We start from the raw sequence: 16,710 nt of genomic DNA, 5'->3' as shown, positions 1-16,710 counted from the left end.
AAAACTCACCCTTATACAGTAGATACCCAGCCCTGCCCTACAACAGAACACACAGATAACTCTCCCTTATACAGTAGATACCCAGCCCTGCAACAGAACACACAGATAACTCTCCCTTATACAGTAGATACCCAGCCCTGCTCTACAACAGAGCACACAGATAACTCTCCCTTATACAGTAGATACCCAGCCCTGCCCTGCAACAGAACACACAGATAACTCTCCCTTATATAGTAGATACCCATCCCTGCCCTACAACAGAGCACACAGATAACTCACCCTTATACAGTAGATACCCAGCCCTGCCCTACAACAGAGCACACAGATAACTCACCCTTATACAGTAGATACCCAGCCCTGCCCTACAACAGAACACACAGATAACTCACCCTTATACAGTAGATACCCAGCCCTGCCCTACAACAGAACACACAGATAACTCACCCTTATACAGTAGATACCCAGCCCTGCCCTACAACAGAACACACAGATAACTCACCCTTATACAGTAGATACCCAGCCCTGCTCTACAACAGAGCACACAGATAACTCACCCTTATACAGTAGATACCCAGCCCTGCAACAGAACACACAGATAACTCACCCTTATACAGTAGATACCCAGCCCTGCCCTACAACAGAACACACAGATAACTCACCATTATACAGTAGATACCCAGCCCTGCAACAGAGCACACAGATAACTCTCCCTTATACAGTAGATACCCAGCCCTGGTCTACAACAGAGCACACAGATAACTCACCCTTATACAGTAGATACCCAGCCCTGGTCTACAACAGAACACACAGATAACTCACCCTTATACAGTAGATACCCAGCCCTGCAACAGAACACACAGAAAACTCACCCTTATACAGTAGATACCCAGCCCTGCCCTACAACAGAACACACAGATAACTCTCCCTTATACAGTAGATACCCAGCCCTGGTCTACAACAGAGCACACAGATAACTCACCCTTATACAGTAGATACCCAGCCCTGGTCTACAACAGAACACACAGATAACTCACCCTTATACAGTAGATACCCAGCCCTGGTCTACAACAGAACACACAGATAACTCACCCTTATACAGTAGATACCCAGCCCTGCCCTACAACAGAGCACACAGATAACTCACCCTTATACAGTAGATACCCAGCCCTGGTCTACAACAGAACACACAGATAACTCACCCTTATACAGTAGATACCCAGCCCTGCCCTACAACAGAGCACACAGATAACTCACCCTTTGGCAGCGATTGAAGAACAGCTCAATTATCTCTCTTATTATACTGTAATCATCTTTATTAATGAGTGACTGTCCAGGATATCTTTCTGCATTGCAGTACAGGTTATAGCAACAACAATAGATTATGTAGTCAATATTTTATTTATTTAACCTTTATTTAACTAGGCAAGACAGTTAAGAACAAATTCTTACTTACAATGACGGCCTACTCTGGACAAACCCAGACAATACTGGGCCAATTGTGCGCCACCCTATCTGACTCCCAATCACAGCTGGTTGTGATACAACCTGGAATCGAACCATGGTCTGTAGTGACGCCTCTAGCACTTAGATGCAGTGATCGCTGCGCCACTCGGGAGCCCAATAGCAAGACTGAGAAGTCAAGAGTTTGGCACATGCCATTGACTAAATGTATTATAATGTATGTTTCGGTTTGAGTCAAGTTGAAGCAGGGAATCATTATATTTGGTGTAATGTCCTTACATTCTTACTATTCTATCCTGTGACTATATTATTAGTGAATGAATGACTCCATCTGGACCAGCTAACACACAGGTACGTCTTTATTCAGAAAAGTCAGGTGAATGTGTCCATCATTGTTCAATCTCTGTGTGACCTTTCAACTCTTAAGATCATCTACTTGTCCCTCCCTCTCTCCTGTACCTGTACCTCTACACTCCTCCTCTACCTCTTTTCTGTACCTCTACACTCCTCCTCTCCCTCTCTCCTGTACCTCTTCACTCCTCCTCTTTCTCTCTTCTGTACCTTTTCACTCCTCCTCTTCCTCTCTCATGTACCTCTTCACTCCTCCTCCTCTACCTCTTTTCTGTACCTCTACACTCCTCCTCTCCCTCTCTCCTGTACCTCTTCACTCCTCCTGTACCTCTCTTCTGTACCTTTTCACTCCTCCTCTTCCTCTCTCATGTACCTCTTCACTCCTCCTCTTCCTCTCTCATGTACCTCTTCACTCCTCCTCTCCCTCTCTTCTGTACCTCTACACTCCTCCTCTCCCTCATTCCTGTTTCTCCTCTCCCTCTCTCCTGTACCTCTTCACACATCCTCCTCTCCATCTCTCCTGTACCTCTACACTCCTCCTCCTCTCCCTGCCTCCTGTACCTCTTCACTCCTCATCTCCCTCTCCCTCTCTCTCCTGTCTCAGGGTTTGGGGCTTAGGGCTGGGTCCGGGGGTCTTGCGTCCGGACAGGATAGGTGGCAGGATGGGTTTGGCGTTGGAGCCTGGGCGTGCCATGGTGGCGGTGGCGCCCGGAGAGAGAAGCTCGGAGCCGGGGCGAGGGGCGTCAGGAGTGTGGCCAGATTCTACTTGATCTGGGGGAGAAACAAGTACACAACCAATGAGTTACTAATACTTGGAAAGATGTGTGCTTTTATATAACATCTAGGGAGGAGACATACAGTTAAAGTCGGAAGTTTACATACACCTTAGCCAAATACATTTAAACTCAGTTTTTCACAATTCCTGACATTTAATCCTAGTACAAATTCCCTGTCTTAGGTCAGTTACGATCAGCACTTCATTTTAAGAATGTGAAATGTCAGAATAATAGTAGAGAGAATGATTTATTTCAGCTTTTATTTATTTCAAAACATTCCCAGTGGGTCAGAAGTTTACATACACTCAATTAGTATTTGGTAGCATTGCCTTTAAATTGTTTAACTTGGGTCAAACGTTCCGGGTAGCCTTCCACAAGCTTCCCACAATAAGTTGGGTGAATTTTGGCCCATTCCTCCGGACAGAGCTGGTGTAACTGAGTCAGGTTTGTAGGCCTCCTTGCTCGCACACACAGTTTTTCAGTTCTGCCCACATATTTTCTATAGGATTGAGGTCATGGCTTTGTGATGGCCACTCCAATGCCATGACTTTGTTATCCTTAAGCCATTTTGCCACAACTTTGGAAGTATGCTTGGGGTCATTGTCCATTTGGAAGACCCATTTGCAACCAAGCTTTAACTTCCTGACTGATGTCTTGAGATGTTGCTTCAATATATCACATAATATACCTTCCTCGTGACGCCATCTATTTTGTGAAATGCACCAGTCCCTCCTGCAGTAAAGCACCCCCACAACATGATGCTGCCACCCCCGTGCTTCACGGTTGGGATGGTGTTCTTCAGCTTGCAAGCCTCCCCCTTATCCCTCCAAACGTAACGATGGTCATTATGGCCAAACAGTTCTGTTTTTGTTTCATCAGACCAGAGGACATTTCTCCAAAAAGTACGATATTTGTCCCCATGTGCAGTTGCAAACCATAGTCTGGCCTTTTTATGGCGGTTTTGGAGCAGTGGCTTCTTCCTTGCTGAGCGGCCTTTCAGGTTATGTCAATATAGGACTCGTTTTACTGTGGATATAGATACTTTTGTACCTGTTTCCTCCAGCATCTTCACAAGGTCCTTTGCTGTTGTTCTGGGATTGAATTGCACTTTTCACATCTCTAGGAGACAGAGTGCGTCTCCTTCCTGAGTGGTATGACGGCTGCGGGATCCCATGGTGTTTACACTTGCGTACTATTGTTTGTACAAATGAACGTGGTACCTTCAGGCGTTTGGAAATTGCTCCCAAGGATGAACCAGACTTCTGGAGGTCAACACATTTTTTCTGAGGTCTTGGCTGATTTCTTTTGATATTCCCATGATGTCAAGCAAAGAGGCTCTGAGTTTGAAGGTAGGCCTTGAAATACATCCACAGGTACACCTCCAATTGACTCAAATGATGTCAATTAGCCAAACAGAAGCTTCTAAAGCCATGACATAATTTTCTGGAATTGTCCAAGCTGTTTAAAGGCACAGTCAACTTGTATGTAAACTTCTGACCCACTGGAATTATGATACAGTAAATTATAAGTGAAATAATCTGTCTGTAAACAATTGTTGGAAAAATTACTTGTGTCATGCACAAAGTAGATGTCCTACCCGACTTGCCAAAACAATAGTTTGTTAACAAGAAATCTGTGGAGTGGTTGAAAAACGAGTTTTAATGACTCCAACCTAAGTGTTTGTAAACTTCAACTGTAGATTATCACACATCTAGAACAAGAGAATCACACTACAAAGTATTGAGGGAACAGAGAGAAAGAGATTGATGACTAGCCAACACAGTTCTATGAGGTAGAGGAAGGTATCAGAACCAGTCCCAATAAGTGTCATGACAAAATGTCCACCTGCTAAAGAGAGAGACATGAAGAAAGGCAGAGACAGATACAGAGAGGGAGCCAGTCATTGGTGAAAACGAGAGGAGATTGAGCTAGGGTAAGTCACCTTTCAGCATGTCCAGGTTGTGTCCCAGAGAGGAGACATCCAGGGGCTCCACGGTGGTGTCCAAGCCCAGGTCTGAACACCCGGCTGGCCCTGCTGTCTCTGAGAAGGCCCCTGCTGAGCTGGGAAACGACAGGCCAGAACTAGCACGGGAGTCATCAGAGCTGATACCAGGGGGGAGAGAGAGAGAGAGAGAGACAGGGTAAGGGAAAATCATGGGAAGAGAGAGAGACAGAGAGAGGGAAAGAGAGAGAGAGAAAGACAGACAGACATAAATAGACAAGGGAAGAGAGAGAGAGAGAGAGAGAGAGGGGAAGAAGAGAGAGAGACAGGGGAAGACAGAGAGAGAGACAGGGGAAGACAGAGAGAGAGACAGGGGAAGACAAAGAGAGAGACAGGGGAAGAAAGAGAGAGAGAGAGAGAGAGGGGAAGACAGAGAGAGAGAGAGACAAACAGACAAATGAAGAGAACGCAAGAGAGGGCAAGATGGATGAGAAAAATAAAGTGTGTGGTTTAGAGGAAACCAGGAGGACCAGGAACACAATAAAGGAGAGAGAGAAAGAGTAAATCAGAGCGAGAGAGAGAGAGAGAGAGTAAAACAGAGAGCGAGAGAGAGAGAGAGTAAAACAGAGAGCGAGAGCGAGAGAGAGAGTAAAACAGAGAGAGGGAGAGAGAGAGAGTAAAACAGAGAGCGAGAGAGAGAGAGAGTAAAACAGAGAGAGGGAGAGAGAGTAAAACAGAGAGAGGGAGGGAGAGTAAAACAGAGAGAGGGAGGGAGAGTAAAACAGAGAGAGGGAGGGAGAGTAAAACAGAGAGGGAGGGAGAGTAAAACAGAGAGAGAGAGAGTAAAACAGAGAGGGTGGGAGAGAGAGTAAAAGAGAGGGAGGGAGAGAGAGAGAGAGAGTAAAACAGAGAGAGAGAGAAAGAGTAAAACAGAGAGAGAGAGAAAAACAGAGAGAGAGAGAAAAACAGAGAGAGAGAGAGAGAGAGAGAGAGAGAGAGAGAGAGAGAGAGAGAGAGAGAAAAACAGAGAGAGAGAGAGAGAGAGAGAAAAACAGAGAGAGAGAGAGAGAGAGAGAGAGAGAGAGAGAGAGAGAGAGAGAGAGAGAGAGAGAGAGAGAGACAGAGAGAGAGACAGAGACAGACAGACACACAGAGAAATAATAAAGACAAGTGAAAAGGAGAAAGCAATGGAGCTGCCAAGTGTGTGTACGTACATTACTGTTACAGTAGATAGACTGGTAGAAACCTGACACGCAGCATTAAAGTCTCATTGGCAGGTTGGCTCTGTCCCAGTCTCACACTGACACAACCCCTCCTTCTCATAGGGCTGTCAGGAACATATTCTGTTGTGAAACCATATACTTGAGGAGGAGAGAAAGTGATGGAAAGTGCCATCAGCGATAAGACACTCCTCCGCCAAATATGTCCCATAGAGCGAGAGACAGGTAAAACATGTCCCATACAGGTGGTATCAGACAGTCTGTGTTGAAGGCAAATTGGCCTAAGCACGCAGACTTCAAGATCTTTTATAGCCATGAAAACTGGAATAAATTTGTACCAATTAATGGAGGTCATGTCATTAGGTACAGTGCATTCGGGAAAATATTCAGACCCCTTGAATTCTTACAAATTTTGTTACATTACAGCCTTATTCTAAAATTGATTAAATATATTTTTCCCTCATCAATACACACAATACCCCATAATGACAAAGCAAACACTGTTTTTTGGACATCGTTGCTAATTTATATATTTTTTTAAATATCACATTTACATAAGTATTCAGACCCTTTACTCAGTACTTTGTTGAAGCACCTTTGGCAGTGATTACTTCTTGAGTATGACGCTACAAGCTTGGCACACCTGTATTTGGGGAGTTTCTCCCATTCTTCTCTGCAGATCCTCTCAAGCTCAGTCAGGTTGGATGAGGAGCGTTGCTGCACAGCTATTTTCAGGTCTCTTCAGAGATGTTCGATCAGGTTCAAGTCCGGGCTCTGGCTGGGCCACTCATGGACATTGCCCCGAAGCCACTCCTGCGTTGTCTTGGCTGTGCGCTTAGGGTCATTGTCCTGTTTGAAGGTGAACGTTCGCCCCAGTCTGAGGTCCTGAGCGCTCTGGAGCAGGTTTTCATCAAGGATCTCTCTGTACTTTGCCCCGTTCATCTTTGCCTCGATCCGGCCAGCTCTAGGAAGAGAGTCTTGATGGTTCCAAACTTCTTCCATTTAAGAATGATGGAGGCCACTGTGTTCTTGGGGACCTTCAATGCTGCATACATTTTCTGGTACTCTTCTCCAGATCTGTGCCTCGTCTCTGAGCTCTTCCTTCGACCTCATGGCTTGGTTTTTGCTCTGACATGCACTGTCAACTGTGGGACCTTACTGTATATAGACAGATGTGTGCCTTTCCAAATCATGTCCAATCAAATTTACCAAAGGTGAACTCCAATCAAGTTGTGGAAACATCAAGGATGATCAATAGAAACATCAAGGATGATCAACAGAAACATCAAGGATGATCAACAGAAACATCAAGGATGATCAACAGAAACATCAAGGATGATCAACAGAAACAGGATGGTTCTGAGATCAATTTCGAGTCTCATAGCAAAGGGTCTGAATACTTATGTAAATAAGGTATGTTTCATTTTTTGGGGATAAATTAGCAAAAATTTCAAGCAATCTGTTTTTTATGGGGTATTGTGTGTAGATTGATACAAAAAAAAAAGTAATCTATTTTAGAATAAGGCTGTAACGTTCATTTTTTGGGAAAAAGTCAAGGGGTCTGAATACTTTCCGAATGCACTGTATGTCATTAGGTATGTCATTCCATGGACTTTGGCTTGGGATAGGTTCAGACATCATTCTTTTGAACATCTTGGTTTTTTAATGGATTGGTTGCTATGAATAACTGACTACCCAAGGACATTCTAAAACACCTCCAACGCCTATATTTCAATCCAAAGCCAACGAGGAGCATTTTAGAAAGATCTATTCAATCAATAATGAAAGAAGTTATTCAGTGAAATAGAGTTGCTGGAATGGCACAGCTATTTCAACTAAATCACAAGCACAACAACACTACTTTACAGGTCACAAGAAAAGAGTTCAGAAAATCACTTAGTGGCAGTAATTTGCTGATGTGAGGGACTTCCTCCCGTAAACCTAAACTCCCTGTTGGTTCGACATTAATAAATGACCTTCAGCTCTCAGACATGCTGTATACATAGAAATGCTTATTTCACCGGTGTAAGTCGTAAGCTGTGTTAATGGTTATTCCTGTGTACACAGGGAGGAGGCATTAGCAAGGACAGATATCCATCAATGTTTAGGTGTACAGAGACTTGCCCCCAGATGGTGTGGAGTTGTTACCCGAGAACTCAGTAAAGAAGAAGCTCTTGAACACATAAGGTCAGCCAGTGAATACTAGTACATAAGGCCAGCCAGTGAATACTAACACATAAGGTCAGCCAGTGAATACTAACACATAAGGTCAGCCAGTGAATACTAGTACATAAGGTCAGCCAGTGAATACTAACACATAAGGTCAGCCAGTGAATACTAACACATAAGGTCAGCCAGTGAATACTAACACATAAGGTCAGCCAGTGAATACTAATACATAAGGTCAGCCAGTCAATACTAGTACATAAGGTCAGCCAGTGAATAGTAACACATAAGGTCAGCCAGTGAATACTAACACATAAGGTCAGCCAGTGAATACTAGTACATAAGGTCAGCCAGTGAATACTAGTACATAAGGTCAGCCAGTGAATACTAATACATAAGGTCAGCAAGTGAATACTAGTACATATGGTCAGCCAGTGAATACTAACACATACGGTCAGCCAGTGAATACTAACACATAAGGTCAGCCAGTGAATAATAATACATAAGGTCAGCCAGTGAATACTACTACATAAGGTCAGCCGGTGAATACTAGTACATAAGGTCAGCCAGTGAATACTAGTACATAAGGTCAGCCAGTGAATACTAATACATAAGGTCAGCCAGTGAATACTAGTACATAAGGTCAGCCAGTGAATACTAGTACATAAGGTCAGCCAGTGAATACTAGTACATACGGTCAGCCAGTGAATACTAATACATAAGGTCAGCCAGTGAATACTAGTACATAAGGTCAGCCAGTGAATACTAACACATAAGGTCAGCCAGTGAATACTAATACATAAGGTCAGCCAGTGAATACTAGTACATACGGTCAGCCAGTGAATACTAACACATAAGGTCAGCCAGTGAATACTAATACATAAGGTCAGCCAGTGAATACTAGTACATAAGGTCAGCCAGTGAATACTAGTACATACGGTCAGCCAGTGAATACTAACACATAAGGTCAGCCAGTGAATACTAACACATAAGGTCAGCCAGTGAATACTAATACATAAGGTCAGCCAGTGAATACTAACACATAAGGTCAGCCAGTGAATACTAACACATAAGGTCAGCCAGTGAATACTAACACATAAGGTCAGCCAGTGAATACTAATACATAAGGTCAGCCAGTGAATACTAATACATAAGGTCAGCCAGTGAATACTAGTACATACGGTCAGCCAGTGAATACTAACACATAAGGTCAGCCAGTGAATACTAGTACATAAGGTCAGCCAGGGAAAACTAACACATAAGGTCAGCCAGTGAACACTAACACATAAGGTCAGCCAGTGAATACTAGTACATAAGGTCAGCCAGTGAATACTAGTACATAAGGTCAGCCAGTGAATACTAGTACATACGGTCAGCCAGTGAATACTAACACATAAGGTCAGCCAGTGAATACTAATACATAAGGTCAGCCAGTGAATACTAGTACATAAGGTCAGCCAGTGAATACTAACACATAAGGTCAGCCAGTGAATACTACTACATAAGGTCAGCCAGTGAATACTACTACATAAGGTCAGCCAGTGAATACTACTACATAAGGTCAGCCAGTGAATACTAACACAAGTGTGTGCACTGCTCTTGATCAATCATAATAAGATAGATATGAACTGTGCAGGTTGGTACGTTTCAGTCTATTAGAAAAGAATAAAGATCAGCATTACAGTGGATGCTAGACGGTCCCCTAGGGAATTATACTATATAAATACAATAGCAGAGGATATAGTTGAGACTATACAAGTTGAGACTATAATAGTGTGTGTGTGTGTGTGTGTGTGTGTGTGTGTGTGTGTGTGTGTGTGTGTGTGTGTGTGTGTGTGTTGGGTACAGACCTGTTATTCTCTGAGTGGTTGTGTTGTCCGTCATGGCTGGCTCTAGGCATCATGGGGGATGAGAGGGCGGGGTCCCGCTGCATCTGAGAGGCCAATGATGATGGAGCTGTGTGAACACTCCTGGGAGACACACACACACACACACACACACACATAAATCTTACACATAACATGTCATAACATGATAACGGCAACATGATAGTATCACTAGCTTGGTAAGAGATTGTAGCTGCAACACAGTGGTGATATGCAGAGGTTCTTTATAACAACATCTGATATGAAATCTATCACTTTAAACAGACTCAGTGATGAGGTTGCCAGGAGCAGCAGGATATTGCAGCGGAGCGCGATGCAAGACGTAGCACACAAACATCTGTGCACAGATGCGCTTCACGCAACATGATCGCTATGGGGCCTTGTGATTCATACTCTTAGTTGTTGCAGAAGTCGGCCTGATATTGCTGTTTACACCGTGCATCGCTGACTACCTTCAATCTCAAGAGATGTTTGTATGCGTTTCTCACACATAAAATATAAACACACACAGTTGGTATTGTTCTGAAGGTGACCATCCTACCCAACATGCATCTGAAAACACAGTCTCAGTAAAACATGAGACATGATGCAGAACTAGACAGAGGATATCTCCTGTCAGCTCGAGTGTGAATGGCAGCAGGGGTGAACTGTACTCCTAACACACACTGGACTCCTAACACACACACACTGGACTCCTAACACACACACACTGGACTCCTAACACACACACACTGGACTCCTAACACACACACACACTGGACTCCTAACACACACACACACTGGACTCCTAACACCCCCCCCACACACACACACACCCACACACACACCCCACCCTTGTGGGTGGTTAGAGCTGATTACCAAGCCATATGACTTCCGGGCCATTGGAGAGCAGGTCTACCAGAGAGAGAATAGCTCTGGGTCGGAACATGAGAGGAGATGGCTGATTGGCTAAATCTACAGCACTGGTATTTGGTGAACAGAGCTGTACAATGACTTCCTGGATCAGTCTTTGAAGAACCTAGGGTCCTAACTGAGAAGCCACACACATGCATGCAAGCTTGCACGCACGCAAACATACACAAACACACTTTTCACCATGACCTCTCTAGCTCCCTCTGCTGTTGGCATGCAATACAACACCATTCTACCACATGACCTTGTAACCTGCCACTTCAACATCAGGGTCAAATGTGGCCAATCAGGACAACAGGAGAGGCTGTTGATGCCTAGAATAGCTGTTGATTTGAAGTGTACACTCCAATCAAGTCTGAGTGGTAGGGTATAGTGTACCTCTTGAAGAGCTGGGTGTAGGCTCTGGGACTCTTCCCCATCAGAGCCTCTCTGACCAGCTGCTGCCGTCTGTGGATGGAGGCCAGCTCCTACGGCCCAGAGAGATACAGTATTTAAACATGATGCTGTGTCTGTGGATGGAGGCCAGCTCCTACGGCCCAGAGAGATACAGTATTTAAACATGATGCTGTGTCTGTGGATGGAGGCCAGCTCCTACGGCCCAGAGAGAGAGAGATACAGTATTTAAACATGACGCTGTGTCTGTGGATGGAGGCCAGCTCCTACGGCCCAGAAAGATACAGTATTTAAACATGATGCTGTGTCTGTGGATGGAGGCCAGCTCCTACGGCCCAGAGAGAGAGATACAGTATTTAAACATGACGCTGTGTCTGTGGATGGAGGCCAGCTCCTACGGCCCAGAGAGAGAGATACAGTATTTAAACATGACGCTGTGTCTGTGGATGGAGGCCAGCTCCTACGGCCCAGAGAGAGAGATACAGTATTTAAACATGACGCTGTGTCTGTGGATGGAGGCCAGCTCCTACGGCCCAGAGAGATACAGTATTTAAACATGACGCTGTGTCTGTGGATGGAGGCCAGCTCCTACGGCCCAGAGAGAGAGATACAGTATTTAAACATGATGCTGTGTCTGTGGATGGAGGCCAGCTCCTACGGCCCAGAGAGAGAGATACAGTATTTAAACATGATGCTGTGTCTGTGGATGGAGGCCAGCTCCTACGGCCCAGAGAGAGAGATACAGTATTTAAACATGATGCTGTGTCTGTGGATGGAAGCCAGCTCCTACGGCCCAGAGAGATACAGTATTTAAACATGACGCTGTGTCTGTGGATGGAGGCCAGCTCCTACGGCCCAGAGAGAGAGATACAGTATTTAAACATGACTCTGTGGATGGAGGCCAGCTCCTACGGCCCAGAGAGAGAGAGATACAGTATTTAAACATGACGCTGTGTCTGTGGATGGAGGCCAGCTCCTACGGCCCAGAGAGAGAGATACAGTATTTAAACATGACGCTGTGTCTGTGGATGGAGGCCAGCTCCTACAGCCCAGAGAGAGAGATACAGTATTTAAACATGACGCTGTGTCTGTGGATGGAGGCCTGCTCGTACGGCCCAGAGAGAGAGATACAGTATTTAAACATGACGCTGTGTCTGTGGATGGAGGCCTGCTCGTACGGCCCAGAGAGAGAGATACAGTATTTAAACATGACACTGGCGTGGATGAATAAGGTTATCTAGCTCAGCAATGTCTACCCTGATATCAATCAGTCAGATGATTGAGCTAGATCCCTCAAACTCAACTCTGGACCTCGACGCCAATTCCACTGCAGTTTGACATTGTTCCCCTCTAATCAGGGACTGATTTAGACCTGGGACACCAGGTGTGTGCAATTAATGATCAGGAAGAACAGAAAACCAGCAGGCTCCGGACCTCGTGGGGTCAGAGTTGAGCACCCTGATCTAGATCATTGTGATCAATAGCACAAGGCAGACAGCCTTGGCACAGGGGGTTCACCTAGGGTTGCCAAACTACCTGCAATATACCCTGCCTTACTGACCCTAGGTGTAGGACTCCTGTCCTCCAGGTCTACAGTGCAGCTGTTATCTCTTTCATCCTGGCACTACGTTGATTAATCAATGTTTGGCCAGAGTGCACACACCTGGTTCCTCAGGACTGGATCAGTCAGATCCAACTAATCAACTGCTCACCAAGACCTTGATTGGTTGAATCAGACAAATGAGTGCTGGGCTGAAACAAAAGCCTGAATAGCATAGTTGACCAGGTGCAGGGTTGGTGACTACTGACATGTGTGTGTGTTGTGACTCACTGCTGAGGTCTTCTGTGGGGTGAGCTGGGCCTGAACCTTGTTGTAGTACTTCCTACAGTGTTGGTCCGAGGGGTCCATGTCTGGAGCGGAGCGGGACATAAAGACTGTCTCTGGCCTGGTGGAGGGGGCTGGGAGCGCCTCGTCCACTAAGGAGTACCTCTTCAACTCTGTCACAGATGCTGACACGTTAATGACACACTTGGTCGCACATATACAGTGGAGAGAACAAGTATTTGAAACACTGCCGATTTTGCAGGTTTTCCTACTTACAAAGCATGTAGAGGTCTGTAATTTTTATCATAGGTACACTTCAACTGTGAGAGATGGAATCTACAAATCTACAATCTACAAAAATCCAGAAAATCACATTGTATGATTTTTAAGTAATTAATTTGCATTTTATTGCATGACATAAGTATTTGATACATCAGAAAAGCAGAACTTAATATTTGGTACAGAAACCTTTGTTTGCAATTACAGAGATCATACGTTGCCTGTAGTTCTTGACCAGGTTTGCACACACTGCAGCAGGGATTTTGGCCCACTCCTCCATACAGACCTTCTCCAGATCCTTCAGGTTTCGGGGCTGTCGCTGGGCAATACGGACTTTCAGCTCCCTCCAAAGATTTTCTATTGGGTTCAGGTCTGGAGACTGGCTAGGCCACTCCAGGACCTTGAGATGCTTCTTACGGAGCCACTCCTTAGTTGCCCTGGCTGTGTGTTTCGGGTCGTTGTCATGCTGGAAGACCCAGCCACGACCCATCTTCAATGCTCTTACTGAGGGAAGGAGGTTGTTGGCCAAGATCTCGCGATACATGGCCCCATCCATCCTCCCCTCAATACGGTGCAGTCGTCCTGTCCCCTTAGCAGAAAAGCATCCCCAAAGAATGATGTTTCCACCTCCATGCTTCACGGTTGGGATGGTGTTCTTGGGGTTGTACTCATCCTTCTTCTTCCTCCAAACACGGCGAGTGGCGTTTAGACCAAAGTGCTCTATTTTTGTCTCATCAGACCACATGACCTTCTCCCATTCCTCCTCTGGATCATCCAGATGGTCATTGGCAGTCTTCAGACGGGCCTGGACATGCGCTGGCTTGAGCAGGGGGACCTTGCGTGCGCTACAGGATTTTAATCCATGACGGTGTAGTGTGTTACTAATGGTTTTCTTTGAGACTGTGGTCCCAGCTCTCTTCAGGTCATTGACCAGGTCCTGCCGTGTAGTTCTGGGCTGATCCCTCACCTTCCTCATGATCATTGATGCCCCACGAGGTGAGATTTTGCATGGAGCCCCAGACCGAGGGTGATTGACCGTCATCTTCATCTTCTTCCATTTTCTAATAATTGCGCCAACAGTTGTTGCCTTCTCACCAAGCTGCTTGCCTATTGTCCTGTAGCCCATCCCAGCCTTGTGCAGGTCTACAATTTTACCCCTGATGTCCTTACACAGCTCTCTGGTCTTGGCCATTGTGGAGAGGTTGGAGTCTGTTTGATTGAGTGTGTGGACAGGTGTCTTTTATACAGGTAACGAGTTCAAACAGGTGCAGTTAATACAGGTAATGAGTGGAGAACAGGAGTGCGTCTTAAAAAAAACCTAACAGGTCTGTGAGAGACGGAATTCTTACTAGTTGGTAGGTGATCAAATACTTATGTCATGCAATAAAATGCAAATGAATTACTTAAAAATCATACAATGTGATTTTCTGGATTTTAGTTTTAGATTCCGTCTCTCACAGTTGAAGTGTACCTATGATAAAAATGACAGACCTCTACATGCTTTGTAAGTAGGAAAACCTGCAAAATCGGTAGTGTATCAAATACTTGTTCTCCCCACTGTATGTGCTGTAATGCACACAAACACACACACCCACCTGTGGAGGTGTTGTCTGGGGTGTCTGTGGTGCTCTGGTCCTCTCCTCCCTGCTCCTCCACTCCCAGATAGTCCTTCACCACCTGCCTCAGGGTTCTGTATGCCTCCACTGGCTCATCTGAACACACACACACACTATTAAAATAATCTCCATACATTAGTACAGCGTGTCTGCGTATCTTTCTTCGCATCCCTGTCGTGTCCACACACACACACACACACACACACACACACACACACACACACACACACACACACACACACACACACACACACACACACACACACACACACACACACACCTCGCCAGACGTTAGATTCTTTAGATAAATCTCTTAAAGTCACTGTCCAGAGTTTCCAGATATCTCAGAAATATGACCTATCATTTTTTACAATATTAGTGAAATAGTTTTCCTTCCAAAAGATGGTAATTAAGTATGTTAAAAAGCAGATTTTCTGGTTTGGAATGGCGTGGGCATATACCGGTCATTAAAAATATTCACGCGAGTAGGCCACTGATTGGCTATATTAGCCGGTAAGTAAATAGCAAGCATTTTTTAAATGGTCTGTTTGAGATACAAGTTTGAGGTGGGGTTTTTTCTCTCTAATTTATGCTTTGGACACAAATACGAATAAAGGACACGCCAACAATATTAATTGGGTAAGAGAACATGAACTTTTAAAAGTAAGATTTTCACTGGACAGTTGAAGGTAGTTTCAATAGGAACGCACCTTTGGTTGTGGCCAGACATTTTTTGTTTCTTCATATGGTAGGACACAGGTCAACTCTGAAAGCTTTAGTTGGTTCATGGAGTGAAAACCATCACAAGAACCATTAAAACCATGATAGACAACATGGGTATGCAACTACAGTACCAGTCAAAAGTCGAGACACACCTACTCATTCCAGGGTTTTTCTTTATTTATTACTATTTTCTACATTGTAGAATAATAGTCTAGACATCATAACTATGAAATAACACATATGGAATCATGTAGTAACCATAAAAGTGTTAAACAAATAAAACATATTTTATTTTATATTTGAGATTCTTCGAAGTAGCCACCCTTTGCCTTGATGACAGCTTTGCACACTCTTGGCATTCTCTCAACCAGCTTCATGAGGTAGTCACATGGAATGCATTTCAATTAACAGGTGTGCCTTGTTAAAAGTTAATTTGTAGAATTTCTTTCCTTCTTAAAGCATTTGAGCCAATTAGTTGTGTTCTACTTCTAAAATAAATACTTATTTTCCACCATAATTTGCAAATAAATTCATTAAAAATCCTACAATGTGATTTTCTGGATTGTTTTTTCTCATTTTGTCTGTCATAGTTGAAGTGTACCTATGATGAAAATTACAGGCCTCTCTCATCTTTTTAAGTCGGAGAACTTGCACAATTGGTGGCTGACTAAATACTTTTTTGCCCCACTGTATCTATATTCTATATACTGGTCTGCATCATCATCAGCTACGTACCACAGGGGATGACGTTGTCGAAGAAGCCTGGGCGTACTCTGTTGATCAGGGCGTATGTATCCACGCGGGCTACAGCCTTATCTATCTGGGTCCGGGTGTACAGAGCTCTGGTCCTCAGCCGCCTGCCGTACTGCTCCTTGTCTGTGGGGATCATCAGGATGTAACGCGGCTCAAAGTGGCTGTTCTTCAGACTGAACACGCCCTGGGAGAACAGTATAGAGAAAATTAGCCTTTCAATTTGATGCTGCTGGGCTATGTGAATGTGTGTGTGTTGACGCCCACCTCCAGCTCCATGTGCACACAGCAGGCCAGGCCCTCCCTGGCCACGGCTTCTATGGCCTCACGAGACAGACCATACCAGTGGCCCGCATACTGCATCGTCTGGAGGAATTTACCCTGAGAGAGAGAAGACAGAGAATGGAGGA

At 44.8% G+C, this 16,710-nt stretch overlaps 1 protein-coding gene across 3 annotated transcripts in view; it reads right to left on the bottom strand.

Annotated features, from left to right (window-relative positions):
• Nucleotides 1–1,290: 1,290 nt before the first annotated feature.
• The window catches only part of LOC139533782 (leucine-rich repeat and guanylate kinase domain-containing protein-like), a 40,900-nt gene continuing 25,480 nt past the window's right edge, over nucleotides 1,291–16,710 (bottom strand). For 2 of the 3 annotated variants that reach the window (XM_071332147.1, XM_071332148.1), the window contains 8 exons: nucleotides 16,568–16,681; nucleotides 16,286–16,487; nucleotides 14,807–14,923; nucleotides 12,939–13,105; nucleotides 11,093–11,181; nucleotides 9,767–9,886; nucleotides 4,531–4,691; nucleotides 1,291–2,583 (listed from right to left, as the gene is read on the bottom strand). In XM_071332147.1, the coding sequence (XP_071188248.1) occupies nucleotides 2,378–2,583; nucleotides 4,531–4,691; nucleotides 9,767–9,886; nucleotides 11,093–11,181; nucleotides 12,939–13,105; nucleotides 14,807–14,923; nucleotides 16,286–16,487; nucleotides 16,568–16,681 (1,176 nt within the window). In that variant the 3' untranslated portion in view covers nucleotides 1,291–2,377. Of the gene's footprint in view, nucleotides 2,584–4,530; nucleotides 4,692–9,766; nucleotides 9,887–11,092; nucleotides 11,182–12,938; nucleotides 13,106–14,806; nucleotides 14,924–16,285; nucleotides 16,488–16,567; nucleotides 16,682–16,710 lie in introns of those variants that run through there. The other variant, XM_071332150.1, reaches the window with a different exon arrangement.

This window comes from Salvelinus alpinus, chromosome 11 (assembly GCF_045679555.1).
Source record: "Salvelinus alpinus chromosome 11, SLU_Salpinus.1, whole genome shotgun sequence".
Lineage (NCBI taxonomy): Eukaryota > Metazoa > Chordata > Actinopteri > Salmoniformes > Salmonidae > Salvelinus > Salvelinus alpinus.
This window is presented reverse-complemented; position numbering and strand designations above follow the sequence as displayed.